The 21,011-nt window shown below is 40.9% G+C and overlaps 1 protein-coding gene across 6 annotated transcripts in view; it reads left to right on the top strand.

The window, feature by feature from the left end:
• The window catches only part of FLAD1 (flavin adenine dinucleotide synthetase 1), a 996,688-nt gene that overhangs the window by 496,447 nt on the left and 479,230 nt on the right, over positions 1–21,011 (top strand). For all 6 annotated transcript variants that reach the window (XM_044080084.1, XM_044080082.1, XM_044080080.1 and 3 more), the window contains one exon: positions 13,390–13,579. In XM_044080084.1, the coding sequence (XP_043936019.1) occupies positions 13,390–13,579 (190 nt within the window). The remainder of the gene's footprint in view (positions 1–13,389; positions 13,580–21,011) is intronic.

Below are 21,011 nucleotides of genomic sequence, written 5' to 3'. Positions count from 1 at the left end.
CCATTTTGAGCCTTTGTGAGGATTTCTTGCTATAAGAGGTTGAGAAGACCTATTGTAGTAACTAATATAAAAAAGTTGAGCTACACTAGCGGTATAACTGGAGGCACAGATTTGTATGCAGTAAAAAGATGATAGAAACAGCTTTCCCTTAGAAGTTAGTGTGCGAGAAACAGCTTTCCCTTAGAAGTTAGTGTGCGTGATGTGATTTTTCATGCACTTTGGTTGAAGTTTCAGTAAAGGATATACTGGCTCCGATAATGTTTTCAGTCCTGCAGGAAACTGTGGTCATAATACAGTTCCACAACAATGTGTAATTTAGAGCAGCTGTTAACCGGATCCTCTTGAAAATGACTCTGTCACAATGTGGGCGGGACATCAGGACAGGAAACTACTGATTTGACTGTGTCGAAAGTACGTCAGGAAGGTGGAGTGAGATGAATTCCACCTGAAGGGATGCGATACAAAAGAACGGAGGATGGGCTCACCTGCCCTATGCTTAGGAAAGGGAGAAATATAGGACTAACAAACTTTTTAGTGCATTCCTGTAACAGCAGGTGGCTAGGCTGATTTAACAAGGATAAAAGAAAACTAGCTTTTGAGTGTAAATGTGTTGGAGCCTGGAGTTTTCCTTTAAAGTATCATCTCCTACTTTGCCTTTTTAAACTTCATGTGGCTTATTTGTAAGTCCACTAACTCAGGATTGCCTTCTTCAGTTAATTTGCCTCAAGGTGGAAAATTGCAGCTTCTTCCTCCAAAACACTAGTATTGCAACTATGTGTATATCATCCCCTGCGAAGGCTGTTTCAGAGCAGTTGTAAACATAATAAATAGTAGAAACAATAAAACCATTAAGCAATTAACCTGTCAGAAAGATCCATTGATTAAATGTCTACAGTTGCATTTAACTTGAAGCCGAAAGGGTTTTAAAGTATTATATTTCAGTACAGGAATACTATGTTTATAACAGAGAGCCTTTTCAATGAATTTTTAATTCTGTTGTTTAGAAAAACACACACAGCATGTTACTAAAAATAATATGTAGAAAATGACAATATGAGGCTAATGGTCTTTCATCTTTGTTGTTGAAGACTTGGTTCATTGTTCTTGAAGCTAAACTTTGAATTTTCTTGAATAATCTCCAGCAAAATAAAAATCATAGTGGCATACCGTAAATAACATTATTAGAGTTATGAATAAGCGTATATTTTAAAATGAATTACCTGTCAATTGATTTTCTGCATAGGAACATAAAATGCGTTCACTAAATGGGAAGGTGTCTTTGTGATCAGGAACAAGTATAAGTTCCATTTTGCTCAAACAAAATGTCTGTATACCAAAAGGTGTCCTATCGTTTTGCCTTTTCTGAGAAATAGTTGTATATTGATATAAAGCTTTTCTAAAATTCGTCATATACAACATAGACCATTTATTTCTTATTAAGTTAACAATTTTGTCAGAAAACACATTGTACTTTGTAAGAAAAAATTAGCCATAAACAAACTTTACAACAAAAGGAAGAAACTTTTGCAGAAAAGAGGAAAATCCCAGGATGCAAAAAACTCCCTTACTAGCCTCAGTAAGAAACTGAGATGCCTCATAAAATCCTCCAACGCTAGTTACGAAAATAAAATTGCCAAAGATTCCAAAGACAACCACAAAGCATTCTATAACTATGTCAAGAATCTAAATGGCAATGCTCAGATCTGCTCTGAGCTAAAAAAGAATGGCATTAAATATACTGATCCGAAGGATATTGCCAATATCCTGGCAGATCGATTCAGTGCCAACTTCACCCCCCTCTCACCACCTAAATGGCCCATCTCAATACCGGAAGATTGCCAAATTCCAGTAATAACGGCCACACAGGTACAAAACACACTCTCTAAAGCCAAGAATACAGCATCCATGGGACCAGATGACATCCCGGGCTGTGTACTACATGAACTACAATATGAACTGGCACCTCACTTAAGTGTCATGTTTAATCATAGCCTCACCTCAGGTTTCGTGCCCACTGAGTGGCGCAGAGCTACAGTTATCCCAATCCACAAGTCTGACAAGCCTTATCTGCAAGGCCATGGAGCGTATTATCATGGAACTTATAAACAAAGACATTGGCAACCTTCAAACACTGGACCCCACCCAGTTTGGGTTTGTGAAGGGCCGATCTTGTCTCCTGAACCTGATTGACTTCTTTGAATCAGTCTCCAGAGCTATGGACAAGGGTAAGGTGGTCCGCACAGCCTATCTAGACCTTGCCAAGGCCTTTGACACCATCCCCCACTCTGGAATCATAGATAAACTTACTAAGTTGGGCATTAATCCCTATGTCACCCAATGGGTTGCTAAATGGCTTACTGATAGAACCCACACTGTAAAAGTAGCCAACTCCAAATCCAGCTCCAGACAAGTGACAAGTGGAGTACCTCAGGGTTCAGTCCTGGGGCCGCTCTTGTTTGGCATCTACTTCTCTGAAGTACAGGTCAACACTAAGGGACTCTGGCTAACAGAGTTTGCAGATGACTGCAAACTGGGAGCCATTATTGAATCCCCAAATGATGTGGATACTCTACAAAAGGGCCTTACAGAAACAGATGCTTGGTGCCAGAGCCATGGGCTCAAGCTCAATGCCAAGAAATGTATTGTTATCCCCTTTGGGAAAAAACATGTATCCATGAATTACCATATAGGTGGCAGTACACTAAACACAGAAAGTGTGATAAGAGACTTAGGGACACAGGTGGACAGTGGTCTCACCTTCGATAACCACATTGCCACAACAGTCACAAAATCCTTCTGTGTGGCACACCTCATCACGAAGGGCTTTTCATCCAGAAAAAAGGAGGTCATTGTCCCACTGTACTCATCCCTCATTAGACCCATTATAGAATACAACTCCCCATTTGGTATGTACCTCTCAAGACATCTGCAACAACTGGAAAGGCCTCAGAAATACCTCACTGAAAGAATCACAGGCCTAAAGCAGATGCCCTACGCTGACCGCCTTAAAAAACTCCAGCTATACTCTGTCGCATATCGTCTACTCGGAGGCGATCTCTGCTTAACATACAAGGCCATGTCAAACCCAGAGCTGTTGGACATGCTACACTTAAAGAAATCCCAATCCGTCAGAGCTACACGCTCCAGGGATCTAAACCTTGTCATCACAGTAAACAAAACATGCTGGAGGGATAGGTTCCTGACCCAGAGACTCCCCAGACTCTGGAATAGATTGCCCATACATGTAAAGCAGAGTGCCTCTTTGGACCTCTTCAAGAGGAACCTTGACGATTGGATGGGAGAAAGGAAATTCACTCCAGGGATCATGTCAGTCGCCCTGCTAGACAGGGGTCCAGGAAAGTAAATAATGTGGGAAGAAATAGCCAGGGAATTGTTATGGCTAGGCTTGTATAGGCCCTAGGGCTGATAGCCTAGTACCAACCTATGAACCATATGTTATAATTTGAAACTGTTATTACACCAGAATCCACTGCAATGTGTACTTGATTTATAAAGCATATCTATACGCTTGCATGACTACTTCCATGTCATAGTCTTTGACAGTAAACATTTTAAGAGTAGTCTTAGCTTCTTTCCAAAAAACTTTTGTATCATTGCAGATTCTTCTAATATGTATTATGTCATCTCAGTTAGATTTGTAAGTAGATGTGGAAGATGGAAAGTCTTTCCATTTAGGAATGTTACTGTAGATATAGGTTTTATGTTCATAGGAGGTTACTAGGCTAGTGGCCCTGGAGCCCTTACAAGCCTACCCATGTTAATTGTCCTTGGTTAGCTGGACGTAATTCTTAGAGCGAGTCTGTGATAAATGCCATCTACCCCTGTCCATGAGGGACATGGCTGCCACCGTTGGTCTGAATTTGCAGTCTCTCATCCATTTGTCCAGGTTGTGCTTGAATAGGGTCTGTGAGGAGTTTTGCTTCATGTTAAATGGAAGTTTATTCCGTCTATCTTTCCAGCATGTTCTGTTAATGTCAAAGGCTAGGTTAAGATCCCTAGAGTGAGTGACTCTTGTGCCATTTGACGTGTGGATGTGCAGCATATCCATCAGGGAAGGGTCATAGACTGCCATGTATGCCAGGCACAAGTTGCCTGACAGCAGCCAGTATGATACAGAGTATAGAGACAGGGCTTTCAGTCTATCCATGTAAATCATGGTTTGGAGGCCCTGTATTATCTTGATGAGAAACCTCTGTGGTCTCTCCTGCTGCTGCAGGTGTCTGGTGAAGTACCTGCAGAAAGGAGCATTGTATTCTCTTAATGGTCTGATGAGGGTCAAGTACAGTGGAGTTATAACATCCTTAGACCTGGATGTCATGCCCTTACTTAGGTGATGTGCAACACAGAAGGCTTTCCTTACCACTGTGGAAATTTGGTGGTTGAAGTTCAGATTGCTATCTCCATATGTTCCCAGATATTGCACCACTTGGTTTGAACTTGGGGAGGGGGGGTATGCTGTCAGTATATATTGTAATTAGCAGGGAATTCTGCTTTGCCAAAGGGGATAATAATGCACTTTTTTGCATTTAGTTTTAGACCATGGCTTTGGCACCAGTCATTTGTCTGTGTTAGCCTGTCCTGTACTATGTTAACATCATTGGTGGACTCGATGATTGCACCCAGTTTGCAACTGTCAGTGAACTTGGTAAGCCAAAGGCTGTCTACTTTAGCCTGGACTTCCGAGAAGTATGGATGACTCAGTGGTGCAACGGTAACCTTGTCGCCTCACAGCAAGAGGTTCTCTGGTTCGATTCTTAGCTGGGGTGCCTTCTGTGTGGAGTCTGCATGTTTTCCCTGCATTCGTATGGGTTTCCTTTGGATGCCCCGGTTTCCTCCCACATTACAAAGACATGCATCTGGAGCATTTCTCCCCGGGCCTCCGCTGAAAATTGGCTGTGTTGCAAGTCGGACTTTCCCAGTCAACAAATGTTAAATAAATAAAAATAAATAAAAGAAATCGATTCTAAACAGTAAAGATTCCAGCACAGATCCTTGTGGTACGCCACTGATGACGGGTTTACTGGTAGAGGTGGAGTCAACAGCTTTGACAGAATGTGTTCTGTCTCTGAGCCAATTGGCTACCCATCTAGTGACATAAGGGTTAATCCCCAGCTGGAAGAATTTCTCAGTGATACCTGAATGGGGGATTGTGTCTTAGCCATGGCTAGGTCAGGACAAGCAGTATGCACCGTCTTACCTTCATCAAGGGCTTTGGTAACTTTCTTGAAGAAGTCTACTAGATTTAATAAGCATGATCTACCCTTAACAAAACCAAACTAGGTTGGATCTAGAGTTTGAAGGTCACCTATATTCTTATTGATAAGGTCCATGATGATTCGTTCCATGGCCTTGCAGATGAGGCTAGTTAGATTCAAGGCTTTGCATTTCCCAGGATCGGTTGATGGGCCCCCCTTTGTGCAAGGGGATTACTGTTGCTGTTCTTCAGTCTGCTGGAACAAAGCCAGATCTCAGGCTAAGGTTGAACAGAACACCACGTAGGTCTGCTAAGTCCCATTTTAAATTGCTTAACAAGCATCCTGGGATGTTATCTGGTCCCACTGAAGCCATGTTTTTGGCCTTGGAGAGCTCAGGTATGTCCTCATCTCTAGAGATACTAGGCAGGCAACTGGTGACAGGTATGCTTTGGGGTATGGTTGGTGGAGATGGGGGGGTGAAGTTTGCTCCAGAGTTGTACCATCTACTATCAATTTGTCACATAGCTGGGCATTCATTTTTAGATTTCGGACAGAGTTAAAGAATGCCTTATGATTATTCTTAGCTAGGGATGCTATTTTAGCATTGTAATTAGCTTCAGAGGACTTTGCAAAATTTCTGATTTGTTGTTCAAGCTGTGGAGGGAACTATTCCTCTGCTGAGTCAGTTCCCCCTTGTTGTTAGAAATCTGTTTCTTTCTTTTGTTATATAACCTATTTATACTTGAGGTCCATGAGGGTGGCTTGTTTTTTCGGGAGGGCCTGATTTTAATCTGGTCGGGTACATCCAAGTCTGTACAGTTGCTTAAGTGTTTATACAGGGCATTTGTACACCTCTGTGGAGGAGTCATTGTCTGTGATTGCAGGGGGTATCAAGCTTTTTATATTATTACTTAGTAGGGTGTAGTTCACCTTGGAAAAGTTTTTTAGGTTTTTGCTCCTGTGGTGGAGACAGGTTCAACAATTACTTCAAACAAGATTGATTTATGGTCCGAGCTTACTAGGGAGGGCAGCACACAGGGGGGAGTGCAGTGATCCCACATGTTGGTGAGTACTATGTCTAGGACATTTGAGCCCCTTGTGTGGGTGCATACTATCTCTTCCAGAACATTTGTATTGACAAAGTCCAGGAACCGCTGGGTGAGTATGTCCGTGGTCAGATATGTCACCCAGTCAATGGGAGCATAGTTGAAATCTTCCATGACTAAGGTGTTGGGCTGTATGGCAAGTGACTCCAGTAAGTCCAGGTAGGTGGTGTGCTTTTCTTGGTTCATGGTGGGGGACTGGCAGCTAGTAATGATTTGGTAGGGTATTTTGCCTATAGTTAATTGGACATAGAGTAGTTTAAGAGAGTCATACTGTTTCACCAGACTCAAGGTGTACTTGGCTTTAATGAAGATGGATACACCTCTACCTTTGGTTCTTTCACACTCATTTTGAGGTCTGAACGTGTGGAAGGCATTATAGCCTTGCATGGCTGGGCTACTGTCCGCAGTCTTGAACCATGTCTCAGTGAATGCACAGATGTCAGCATCTTTCAAGGTGATGAGTGCTTCCAGGGAGTGCAGTTTCATGTTTAGACTAGCATTAAGCAGCAGAACCTTGAGTTTGTCTTGAGTAAATTTTGTTGCGTTGGAAGTTTTGTTGTTTTAATATTGCCTAAAAGAGGCACTATGGGGGAAGTAAGTACCTTTGCCAATATCAGAAAGCCTAGAGAAAACAGGTGCAGTCCATCTCTGACAAAACAGCATGGTCTGTCGACCATGTCTTCCTATGCTGACAGGTACTGGATCCTCCTGGACTGACAGCACAAGCTAAGACGATTGTTGAAGTCAGTAATTTTTTGTTTATATTGTGGCATCATCCTGAGTGAAGGTAGAATGCTGCTTAGGGCTATGGTGATACCTGCCTGGCACACATAATCTGAGAGTACATTCATAGAAAGTATGCAGTTTTTTATTATTTAGAGCAAAATAAATTCACTTGATTATTAGAGATAATATAAAATGAAATTCAAATAATTTTTTTATTGACAAATGTTGCACAAATTCCCTCTGCACTTTGGTTGCCCCCATGCATGCAATAATCAGACAATCAATATGCCTAATACATCTACGGTGTCCCACTGATGCAAAAGTCAGAAAATCAGTATACCTATAATAACAAACAGCATTAGCAATAAAAATATGTATATAAATATATTCCATGTAAAATAAATTAATGTTCAACATTTAGATTGCTATTGCAGTAGCCTAAGCTATTTGGGTTATGTCCTTGCCCTGCAATATGACCACCGACCAGCTTTTAAAGCTATAGAGCATCTTTCACATGCCCAAACTGTCAGTGGCTTGGGCAGAGACATATAAAAAGGCAATTTGGGTGCAAAAGCTTCAGCACTTTCATGCCACTGAAGTGCTGCACCCCTGCAGGCTTAGTGGAACTAATGGTTGGCCAGCGATCCTTTCTAGGCTGGGTAGATAAGAACCCTACTAGGGAAAACCTTCCACTACATTTTTTTCTGTGGAACAAAATGTTGTTTTTTTCTGCAAACATTTGGATTTTATTGTAGGACATACTTGTTTTGTTGGACTGTCATGTTTGCTGAAGGAATTTTTACTGCTGTGTTATGCCTTTGTTAAAAAAACTGTATAAAATCTATTTGTTATTATTGTTTTCTATTTCTTTGTTTAAAAGAAGTATCTGTGGGGTGGGATAGCTGTTTTTGGAGATTGTTTTATAAATTTTTACTTCAGTACCTTCTTTTTCCAGTCAGAAGGTGTACCGACTTATTCAGGCCCTGCCACCAGCTTGTGAAGCTTCCTTTCCAGCTTGAATTCTCCATCTCCATTATTTTTACTTCTCCCATCTATAAGAAGAAGAAAGTTACTAGTGGGTCTTTAGGTGTATTTCCAGCTCCATTGTTGCCTCAGCCTCCAGTGGGTGGCTCTTTTGGGGCAAAAAGTGGTTCCACAAACCATTTATCTTTTGCTTCTGGTCCCTCTGGTGTAACTCCTTGGGAAGCCACTAAAGACTGGAAAATTGTCACATCCTCTGCAGCTGTAGCTTTGTCCTCACTGGGCAAGGAAAAAACACTGTTGCTAGCTTTTGGAGAAGAAGGCATTTAATGTATACTGCTTATCTTGGGGCAAGGTGTCTGATTCCCTGGTTAGTGCTTCTGTCTTGTGTCAGTCCCTTTCCAGAGAATCTCCCAGAAAGAAAAATAAGAAACTTAATCTTTAATTTCATTATGGACAAGGAAGATTTGCTGGGGATTTCCTAATGGATTGCTATCTAGTTTTATTATGTTAAAATCCTGTCTTCTCACTGCCTTCTAGTAGAAAAAGAAAAAAAATAATTCCCGTAGAGTTTGACAGTGATTCCCAGTCAGATGAACAGGGAGGGAAGAGGTAGTGTGATTCTTCTAGCTGAAGATTCTGATTGTGAGGGAAGTGTTTCTTCATATTTCTCTCTGGAGTAATTTTCTTTTTCTGAGAGTATAAACAAAATAAAAAAAAAATTTAGAGAGAGAATAAAATCCCTCTTTCTCAAAAAAAAGTGATTTTGTTATAAATGGATTTGCAAAGGCTTGCGGCTGTCCTTCTTGTAATGTCTGCCTTTATTGATATTATATTAGCTTGCAGTATACCTGACAGTCAGCCTCCTACCCTTAAAAAATCTGGTAGGGTAGATAATGTTCCTCAGGTGCATAAATTCTTGTATGCTAATCCCAAATCAGATTTTTCAGTGAATTCTTTATTTCAGCCTTCTGCTGCTAAATATATTGTCCTTGCTAACCCCATTCTCCCTGACAAGGATGAGAAAGCTTTTGACAAATTTGGGACAAAAGTTTATTCTTCAGGAACATTAACTTCAAGAATTTTGAACTACTTAAGCTCACATTTAATTTTTTTGGCTTATTTTAAGAACATGGGGGGGGGGGGGCTTATTTCAAAAGACGTTCTAGGTCTAACTGATTTACTGTAGTGTAAGGCTTATCTGTGAAGCGGGCTTACACTGGGTGCCATATTCCACTTGCTGTCAGTGTTTGTGACTTATTCCAATGTAATACACTGGATTGTCACATACTGAGAGCAAGTCTTTTGGAATATGGCTGAAGAAAGTTAACAGTTAGCCTTCCTTCTTCAGGGGTTAAAACATTTTTGAATTACTTAATTGTGTCTGCTGCTCAGGTAACCAATTTTATTTAAAGTGCTGTTATGACTCTGATAATGCTGTACCCATTGTGTCTGCTACTGGTTCATTTATGAAAAGATTTGCTTGATTGCATTCTCAGAACTTACCAGCTGATGTCAAGGTTGTGATTTTAAATTCTCCCCTGGACAAAGATGCTTTATTTGGGCTTTCTTCTGCTGAGGTCCCTAAAAGATTTGATGAAAAAGGAGAATTGATTCAAAGGGTTACACAGATTTTTCAGCCTTCCCTTTCAAAGTTCACTAAAAACTTTCTTTCCTTCCTTCCTTTTCAGGATCCTTTTCCCGAAAAGAGTAAGCAGTCTCAGCAAAGTTATAACAAGCAGAATTTCAAAAAGCAGTAGCAAGTAGGCTCAAAAAAGAGGGGAGTCTTCAAGAACAGTCCAGAATATGATAATGGTTGGCATAATGGTTAAGATGCTTACCTTACAGACACAAGGTACATGGTTTGATTCTTACATGAGGTAATTGGCCAGGCTTAAAATGGCCCACAAGGGCAGTTGTAATGGTACTAACCTATGAACCTAAGAACATACGAAAGTCAAAATGATTTTGTCTTTTTAGTCACCTTATTCCCACCCTGGCACTTCTATAAGTATCTCCCTCAGTCTAGGCCTTCATCTTCCTGTAACATCAGATTATCCCATCAGGGGTATAAATGACAAAAGGAATCCCTTCCTCCTTTTTAGGAGACTCTTCTTCATCCTGCAAAATAGACGGCCCTGTTTCCTCTGATTTTAGAGCAAATATTGGCTTATGAGGTGATAGTGTGTGCCCTCAGTTCAGATTGGCAAAAGTTTTTACTCAAGGATTTTTCTGGTGCCAAAGAAAGAGGGAACTTGGAGATAATTGTTCACCTTTCTTTCTGAATTTTGTCAAGATTCCAAAATTCAAACTGTATCCCTTCAAACCTTTTTACTTCTCATACCCTCCAGTAGCTTCATGGTAACTTGGACGTAAAAGATGTTTATTATTGAATTCCAATTTGTAAGGAATTCAGGTTTTTTTTTTAACATTTGCCTGGCTCACTCTATCAGTTTTCTATCTTAACCTTTGATCTATCCACTGTGCTAAGGGTTTTTACAATGTGCCTGGCTCTAGAATTGTCAGGATGCCCTCACATGGGTCATGAAACCCCTGCTCATTCTGGGGTTGCAACTGAACTTCCAGAAATCATCTTGATTCCCTTCCCACTCACTATTTGTTTGGGGGGGTGTATTCTGGATTTGTCCTTAGGAAAAGATTTTCTTCCATTGGACAAAGTAAAATAATACAAGGAAATTTTCCCAAACTTCTTCAGCAGTCTCCGGATTCTGGCATGGAATTTCTCAGGATTCTGGGTTATATGACTGCTATGATTATCATGATTCCCTTAGCCAGACTTCACATGAGAAGAATTCAGTGGTACCTTAGATCATTTTTCACTCAGCATTAACACACTATTTTTTTTCAGATTCCAGTTCTGGAGTTTGTCCGAAGGGAGTTAGTGTGGTTTGTGGACCAGCAGGTGCTTCAGACTTCACTTGGGGAATGGTTTCAAAAGGGTTAAAAATGCAAGGTGCTTGGAACTTCAAGGACAGAAAAAACACATACAAGTCAAAGAGGTGTTGATAGTAATCAATGTTTTAAAAACGTAAAATCATCTCTGGTCACCAGTACATCTGTGTTATCACAGACAATACTGCTGTGATATGATACATAAACAAGGGGATACTGGATCTTATCCCCTTTGCAAATTTGCTGTGATTGCCTGGGAGGTAACATCTCAGCTCAGTTTGACTCTTGAGGATTCAGGCATCCCATCAGAGCAAAATATTGTTGCAGAAAAGCTGATCAGATCTAGAACAGACCCTCAAAAATTGAAATTACACCCAGAAGTCTTCCACAAGTTGATCCATCTGTGGGCAACACCTCAAATAGAATTGTTTTCCTCCTTTCAGTACAGACAGTAGAAGAAATTCTGCCCCAGGATTCCTTGCAAACAGGTATGGAAGACATGTTTTTTCATTCCCGTGGAGGGGAATGTTCCTGTATGCCATTCCAATGATGCACATGGTCCTTCCTACTAAAGATTATAATAGACTCTCTGAAGATTGTGGTGGTGACTTCCTTTTGGGGCAGGCAACAGTGGTTCTCCTTCTTTTGAAATTGTCCAAGGACATTTACCACAGGCTTCTCCACAGTCTAGATTTACGTACACAAGGCATGAGTTGTTTGGTACACCCCAATATGTAAACACTGCAGTTGACTGCTGGATACCTTTTAGACATATCTTTTTGCTCTAACTTCTACAAGAAGTGTCTCTGTTACAAGCTGTTATGGTGAATTGGAGTTTCCTTGAGGACTAATCATTCTTTTATGCCTAAAATGGTTTCAGAGTTTACCTTAAGCCTGACAGTTACTCCTTGTATTCCTTCCAAAATTTAAAAACAAGTGAGAGAATGTTACATACTCTGGATGTCCACAGGCAGCTTTGATACTACTTTTATGGAAGTAAACCCTTCAGGAAAGCTGAACGCTGCCTGTGTCCTGTGATGGTATGAAAGAAATATATCTGACATCACAGCAGACATTTTCCAGATGGTTGCTTGGGCTATTTCTTTCTGCTATTATTTCTATAACAAGCCACTTCCATATAGGGTCAGGGCCCATTCTACAAGGGAGACAGTAACATGGTCCTCTGTAAATACTTTCACAAAATGTTGCACACTAGATTTTTTTTCCAGGCCCAGATCAAGCTTTGCTAGGACCATTATTGGATCTATGAATTCCTTTCCCCGTCCAAAGCTATTCCTTAGCTATTGTAATGTCCGCAAATAGCTTAAGCTACTGTAGCAGTGATCTAAAACTTGTATAAGTAAACTTACCATAACAGTAGATGATCCGTCAAATTATTGTTACAATATCTGTCCTCTCCGTCCAGCCTTCTTGCTTTGTCTTTTTAGAGTTATTGCCAGGGTGTGAATTTGTATACCCCTGTGTATATAGCTGAATTGCATATTGTGTGTGTGTGTGTGTTGGCAGTTTGGGCATGTGGAAGGTGCTCTAAAGCTTTGAAAGTTGGCTTGTGGTTATATCATTGGCAAAGATATAACTCAAATAGTTTAGGGTACTGCTACAGTGATATATTAGAACATGTACTGTTATGGAATGTTTACTTACGTGCTGTTAGTTTATACACATAGGTACAAAGGGGACACTCATTACTGTCCCTTTAATCTGTTTGTACAACTGCCAATCAAAAAGAAAAAAAAAGTAGTGACACAAACAAAAGATAACTGATTTGAGAAAGCTATTTACAGTAATGCAAGGCTTCACATTCACAATATGTGGTATACTGGTATGAAAGCTGCTTATGTCCAAAGTCAACCAGTATGTATCTTCCAGTCACTTTATTTTTGAAATTTTCTGTAGAAAATTTCAGTTGCCTGTTGTATAGGATTCTTGTTTAATTGCTTGCTTAACAAAAGTTCACCCAATTCAGGAGAAAATTTCATCAACCTGCCATTATTGTGTACCAAGAGGATTAACTGGAATTATTATACTTTTGGCAGCCAATGAAAGATGGAAATCTCTGGCTGTTTAACAATAAACTTATTGTTTACTTGGTCTGTTCTAAATTTCCTAAATATTTAGCCAGCAAATATTTGTTATTGTTATGATATAGATATTATGGTAAATCTCTGTCAGTGACTGGGATAGTTACGAAAGTAGTCTGTTACAAGACATTCTTGAATGTCTTTTGCTACAATTGTCTCTTGTGCAGTTGTGCGTAGTATTTTAAGAAAATTGTAATGTCAAAATATATACCTCATCTAAATAAAGTTTTACAAAACAAGACATTTGGAGCTAATAGAAGTAATACATTTCACTTGTTTTTTCCCCTTTACTGTTTCAGGTACAATGCATTTCACTTGACTTTTTCTCTTTTGTTGTTTTTTCAGGTACAATCTCCAACTCTTAACTGTACATGGCAATATTAAGCAGGCATTAGCAGATCTGAAGGTCCAGCATCCTCAGCTGAAGGCAGTTCTTATGGGAACAAGAAGAACCGATCCTTACTCATGTACCCTGTCCCCAATGTGCATGACAGATGAGGGTTGGCCACAGTACATGAGGGTGAACCCACTTTTGGTATACATTTCTTATTTATACTTATTAATGTTTTCATCACTGCTTCTTTTTTAAACAAGCTCAATTCGTTATGCAATGTTTTATACTATTATCAGCTTTGCTTTGCATGTAAGCAGTCTTGAGTTTCTTTAAAATGTTGTATTGCTGTCATTCTCTTTTGTTGTGCATATAGGTTCATAGGTTCATACTAGGCTATCTGCCCAAGGGCATTTATAAGCCTAGCCCATAGTTATGTGGCTTTCGCCACCCCTTTAGTTTGAATAAAAACTATGCCTATCATTTTTCTGTGCCTCTGTCAAGCAGTGACACTGAAGTAATCCCTGGGGTATATCTGCGATCTCCCATCCATTGGTCAAGATTCCTCTTGAACAAGGCCAGCGAGGTGCTCTGCCTCACATGTACCGGGAGTCTCTGGGTGATGAATCTGTCCCTCCAGCACGTTCTATTTATAACCGTGTCAAGGTTTAAGTCTCCCGCCCTTGTGGTTCTGAGGGATCTAGATTTTTTGAGGTGAAGCATATTCATCAAATCTGGGTTTGACATGGCCTTATATGTCAGGCACAGGTCACCTCTGAGCAAGCGGTATGAGACTGAATAGAGCTGGAGTTCTTTCAGTCGGGCAGCATAAGACATATTTTTGAGACCCTTTATCCTTTTGGTGAGGAACTTTTGGGGCCTTTCAAGCTGCAGCAGGTGTCTGGTCAGATACATTCCAAGCGGGGCATTGTACTCAATCATAGGTCTAATGAGTGATGAGTACAGGGGACGATGACCTCCCTTGATCTAGATGTGAATCCCTTCATGATCAGGTGGGCGATATAGAAGGTTTTCCTAACTACTTTAGCAACATGAGTGTCAAGCGAAGGCTACTGTCAACTTGGGTCCCCAGATCCCTGATGACTTTTCTGTGCTCAGTGGATTGCCACCTATATGGTAGCTAGGGGTAACCTTGTTTTTCCCGAAGGGTATGACTATGCATTTTTGGCGTTTAACTTCAGGCCATGGCTCTGGCACCAGTTATCCGTTTCTGTGAGGCCCTTCTGGAGGATATCTGTGTCAGATGTGTTTTCGACTATAGCGCCCAGTTTGCAGTCATCTGCAAACTTTGTCAGCCATAACCCTCCTGTGTTTGCTTGTACTTCAGAAAAGTAGATGCCGAACAAGAGTGGACCCAGGACTGAGCCCTGTGGGACACCACTTGTGACAGGCTTTGAATCTGACATGGCTCCAGCAACTCTGACCCTGTGGGTTCTGTCACTTAGCCAGTTTGCAACCCATCTTGTGATGTATGGGTTTACATTCAAGCTGATGAGTTTTTCGATGATACCTGAGTGGGGTATTGTGTCGAAGGCCTTTGCCAGGTCGAGGTAGGCTGTATGGACTGCCTTTCCCTCATCAATGGCCTTGGTGACTGTCTCGAAAAAGTCAACCAAGTTTAAGAGGCAGGATCTGCCTTTGACAAAGCCAAACTGGGTTGGATCCAAAGTCTGCAAGTTCCCTATGTCTTTATTTATGAGTTCCATTATGATCCTCTCCATGGCTTTGCAGATAAGGCTTGTCAAGCAAATGGGGCGGTAATTTCCAGGGTCTGTGGAGGCACCGCCCTTATGAAGTGGGACCACAGTCGCCGTCGCCACTCCTTGGAGTGCGTATCCTGAGGTGAGGCTAAGATTAAACAGCTGTCCTAACTGTGGGTTTAATTCCTCGTTGAGTTCATGAAGCACACAGCCGGGGACACCATCCGGTCCCATGGATGCTGTGTTTTTTGCCTTAGTGAGGGCAGTTCTCACCTGAGCGTTGGAGATGTTTGGGGGGCTACAATCCTCTGGAATAGATATCTCTCCTTTTGGGGGGGGGGGGGAGAAGTTTGCACTGAACCTGTCAGCCAGTATGTTAGCAATGTGTGTAGGTTCAGTAATTTTCACATCATTTTGAACTAATTCTGAGCATATCTGGGAGTTTCCTCCTAGGTTTCTAACATAGCTAAAGATTGTCTTTAGAGTCCTTGGCGATTTTTCTCTCAAAATTTGCCTTGGATGATTTTATGAGAGCTCTTAGTTTTTTACTTATAATGATCAAAGGTGTCTTACCTTTCAAGGATTTTGCTCTATCTTGTAGTAGCTTCCTCCTTTTGTTGTAGAGCTTGTTTATGGCTGGGGTCCACCAGACTGGACGCTTGCCTTTGGTACAGAGAGTCTTAGTTTTGTTTGGGATTGCCTGATCCATGCAGTCCTGTAGGTGCTGGTAGAAGGCATTTGTAAGTGATTCAGCGGTTTGAGTAATGTTTACCACTGGCTCAGTGGCCTTAAAGGAGACCACACTAGTTTTTAGAAGTGTGAAATCGGCTTTTGAGAAGTTTTTCACTGTGGTCTTTTTTGTTTCAGGTAGGGCCGGGATGAAGACCTCCAGCGAGATTAGTTTATGATCTGATCTCACCAGTGAGGGGTATACTTCGGTGTTGAACATTTTGATCCCATGTTCGTGATGATGAGATCAAGTATGTTTTCTCCTCTTGTGGGGATGGTGACTAGTTGTTCCATGGCATTTGAGTTTATGAACTCCAGGAATCTTTGGGTTAGAGTGTTCGGGCTTGAGTAGTGTTCCCAGTCTATATTAGGGTAGTTGAAGTCACCTAGTATGATGGTGTTTGGAGATACATTTATCCTCCAATGTTTTCAGGAAGGCCATGTGAGGTTCCTGAGTTTGAGAGGGTGGCCTGTAACATGCTACAAATTGCAGAGCAGTCTTGCCTATGGTTAATTGCACCTGGATGGTCTCCGATGCATCGTGCGTTGCCACCAACCTTGAGGTGTGGGTGTCCTTTATGAATATGGACACCCCCCCTCCTTTCTTGGTGTTGTCCGGATTTTGGGGCCGGAACGCATGATATGAGGTGAAACCTGTTAGTGCTGGGGTGCTCTCAGGAGCCTTGAACCAGGTTTCTGTCACAGCACAGACATCGATGTTCTCCATATTGAGAAGGGCCTCGAGTGCGTGCATCTTGAGAGTGAGACTTCTGGCATTGAGCAGCATTACCCTTAGTTTTTTTCCTTTTTGGTGTTCTAGGGTGGTAGGTTTAGAATTTGAGCCTTGCCTAAAAAAGGCTTTTTTCTTTTGTCATCAAGGTTTTCTGTCTCAGCTTTATTGTGACATCGTATATGTTTTACCCTCTAGCCTGTGAATCTATCATTAATGTTCTCTGTGAACTATGGTTTGCCATTTTTGCAGCTAGTCTTATATACTCTTTCATAGTGGTTTGACTGTTTAATGCTTTGTGCACATTTCCATTTGTTAGAAATAGTTCTGCTTTTTTGAATATTTTCTAACAGAAAACCTGCATACCGTCCCTTTTTCTTGTCTTTGTTCACATAGGTTAGTTTTGCTTCATTTACCTTGTTTCGCCCCACACACACACACACTTCTTTTATAATTTGTACATCATTCTGTCTTTCTGTGGAATTTTCAAAGTCTGACATTTTCTCTAATTTCATATGTGGCTGACTCTGCATTTCTCCTTACTGTTCCCATGATACATTTGTGTATTATTTATGTTTTTTAATTCCAAGTTTCTGCTAAAAAAATAGTTTAATTTGAGGGCTTTTTGATTGTGATATTATTTTTATGTACTGTACTCCTAAAATTCATATGTTTCAAACTGTAAGATTTTATTTGGCTGGAAGTACCCATATTTTTCTTTCACACCTGTATTCTTGTCATCTAGATTCGACATGGTCTTATAAAGTTCCTTCTTTATTCATTATTTATTCTTTTTAACTTCTTTAGTCTTTTAATGGTTACAGAAGAGCTGTAGCCTGTCCCTACAAGCAACAGGTACCAATACTGAGCAGGTTGCTGTTCCATCACAGGATATTCAAGCAAGCATGCGCACACACACACACACACACACACACACACACACACACACACACACACACACACACACACACACACACACACACCTCTCCAGTAGGTGCCCAGCATCGTGCAGATGAAGAGTGGAATCCCTGCCTGGTCCAGTTATCCTGTTGTTTGGATGTGTGCTATTATGGCGAATGTGTCACATAGCTGAAATGCTTACATCATAAGGATTATTGCTGCAAGAACTTGTATATATGATTTGGAAGAGTATCGAGCAGTATACTTAAGTGCCAGAGATTGATGGTAGCCCAAAACCTGGGCCACCAAAGCAAAGTCTGCTCTAACTCTAGAAGGACCATCCAGTTTGTAATACATGAAAAATGTGTAGATTGATGATTATGTGGCAGATCTTCAAATATCTGGTGCAGATACATTCCTGAAGAAAGTTGCATTGCTAGCAGCTGATCTGGTAGAGTAGCCATAACATACTAGTCAAGGTTTTGTGGTGCTTTCCAAAACAGAAAATAATACACTTGGCCAACCACTTAGAAAACGTTACTAGCCATCCTTTTTTTAATATAAATAAAACAAGTGATCAGTTCGACTAGTGGCTTTCATCCTTTGCACATAATGTCTAAGAACACTATTGACATCCATTGCAGTGCAGAATTCTTTCTCACTTTGTTTTTTTCTTTGGTGAGAAAATAGAAAGCTGCAATGATTGATTCAAAGTAAATTTGGAAACAGTCATAAAAGAAGGATTTGTTTTAAAGGCACCCTATCTTTGTCGAAGACTGCTTGTGACTCTTTACATATGTAAGCAGGCAGTTCAGGAAATGAAAGTTACATATTTACCATAATGTTAGATCCATGTTGTCTGACATTCATCCGCTTCATACATGTGGGTTGTTGAATCTGGCAGGATCCAACCTTTGTGCCAATCTCTAAGCTTATCTGCTCCAGAGCTCGGACTCCTCCCTTACCCATAATTTCGTAGGCTGTACCTCGGATCGAGTTTGCCCACACTAGTCTGAAATATATGATAAAAACTACCTGGGGAAAAAAGCATACCAGAAAGTCATAAATATTGTGATCTCAAATAGCTGATGAAATGTAACTTCAGTCTAGTGTGACAGTGCATGGACAAGGGAGTAACATTCTCTCAGTTGTCTCAAAGCTGTAGCTGGTGGTTTGGAAGTTGGTAGGAGGGGAGTTTTGAAGCAAATGAAAATTTGACAACATAGATCTAATTTTATGGTAAGTACATAACTTTCATATTCAGTGTTGTCTATTTTCATCCATTCAAACATATGGGACAGAATCCCAAGTTGTCAAACTGGATGTTATCAAGGAAGGACATTTCTGAGTGTGGTGGAACCACAGGATTAACATTATCTGGATTGAGTGTCCAACTTATAGTGAGACACAAAGATATGTACTGTTGCCTTTGTGGCCCATGGCACAGATGTCATCAATGTCTATTCCTCTGTTGAAGGCTGTAGTAGAACCTGCTTTGGTTGAATGTGCTTTTGGTTTATCTGGTCAAGGTAAAGTTTTCTTATGATATACAAAGGCAATACAGTTTGAGAGCTGCCTTTTCCAAACTTTGTGGCAAAGGAAATGAACAATTGATCATCCTTTCTGAAATCTTATGTCCTGTGAATGTAGAATCTAAGTTGTCTACGAACATCTAACAAATGTAGTAAATATTCTCCTTTGTTTGAGTATATTGGGAAGAAAACAGGAAGATGTATTGATTGGCTTAAATTATTTTTGGATGCCATCTTAAGAATAAAGGATGCATTAGTTCTGAGGGAAATGCTTATCTTTGTGAAAAAATAATTAAAGGGGCTTTGAGGAGAGGGTTTGTAGTTCTTAGATCTGTCTGATGCTACTGTGACCAGGAAAGTTGTTTTCCATGTAAAAAAATTTAAGTCTGCAGTGTAAGCGAGTTCAGAGGGAGCGAGTTCAGATTGTAACATAATGGTAGGGTCCCATGGGTGTGCTGGGTCTCAGCAGAAAGGTACCTTTGAGGAAGGCTTTTAAAAGTTTTAGAGGTGCTAGCGGCGTGTCATTGTGTCCAACATGAAGATTAGAAATTCCAAGCAGTTGTAACTGAATAGTTACAAAACTGGAGCCTTTGTAAAATAGATCAGACAAAAGCTCAAGTGTAGAGTGTACTGGTGCTGAAAAGGGATCCAGACTTTTGGAGTAGCCCCAAATTGAAAATCTCTTTCATTTACTGTGGTAAATTTTCCTAGTTAAGTGTCTCTATGAAGCAGAAAGAATATGGACTACTGCAGGGGGAAACAGGCATCTCTGTTAAAGTTAAAATTGGAGGAATCATGCTTCTAATTTCATGGACTTTTAATCCAGATAAGGTAATCCAAATAGGTGAGTTATTAGTTCTGGATAATGATCTATCATCTATAGAAGATGTACTAAAAGAGGCCATGGGTAGGGGAACCATGTCTGTTGAGGCTAGAAAAGGTTAATGAGGATCACCCCGGCATTGAATTGTCTTGTTTTCTGTATGAATTTGTTCATTAGTGGTAGAGGGGCAAAGGCATACAGGAGACCAGGGGCCAACTGTGGACCAGAGCATCCCTCGGTGACTCTCCCTGTGGAAGGATCAAGGCAAAATACCTGCTGCATTTATTGCTCAGATAGGAAGCAAAGAGGTTGCAGCAAGGTTGGCCTCAGCGACTGAAAACGGTTCATGCCACTGTAGGATTGAGGGACCACTCATGAGGCATCAGCATTATCTTGCTCAGTTTTTCTCCAAGTACATTAGAGGACCCAGGGATGTGTGTGTTGTTCTCAGAAAGCAGTGTGAAGACATGCCTATTGCCAAACCCTCCTGGCTTCTCGACATAGAGGATAATATTGTGTTCCACTCTGCTTGTTGATGTGCCATACAACAGTTATGTTGTCTTTCTGTATTGATATCACAACCGTGGGGAGGAGGCGCTGAAATGCCTGCAACACTTGAAGTGGCCTCAGCTCTAAGACGTTGATGTGAAGGTTGGCCTCTGCTGTCAATCATGGACCTTGGACAATCATGAACCTTGGACCATCTTTCCTTTGAAATGCCCCTCCCATCCAAGAAGAGATGCATCCTTGGTCACTGTTACAATAGGCGGATTCATCTGGAAAGGGTGTGTCTTGGTCACAGGGACATTCTCCACAAAACTGTGTGTTCTTAGCAGATCTGCATAATCCAAATTTTTGAATGCAGGGGATGAATGGATTGAGACCACTGTACTGCTAATGTCCATTGTAGTACCCTCTTGGAAATATATGGCTAACAGAACTATTAGAATTGTAGATGCCATGAGACCCAAAAATAGTACCAGATCGGTCGAGGCCTCTGTTAACAATGACCGTCACCAGTATTGTTAGCTAACAGAGTGTTGGTAGAAAGTGGGCTACTGTTGGCTGAAGGAGAAAGAGAAGAAGAGGGGGAAGACATGCACAAAGGCAGAGAGGATGTGTGGTAGTGAGGGTAGGAACTTTGTTGGCAGTATGACTGGTATAGGGAGAGAGCTAGCTGATATTATGGAGAGAAGGAAGG

This window comes from Protopterus annectens, chromosome 8.part0, assembly GCF_019279795.1.
Source record: "Protopterus annectens isolate FY-2018-M chromosome 8.part0, PAN1.0, whole genome shotgun sequence".
Lineage (NCBI taxonomy): Eukaryota > Metazoa > Chordata > Ceratodontiformes > Protopteridae > Protopterus > Protopterus annectens.
This window is presented reverse-complemented; position numbering and strand designations above follow the sequence as displayed.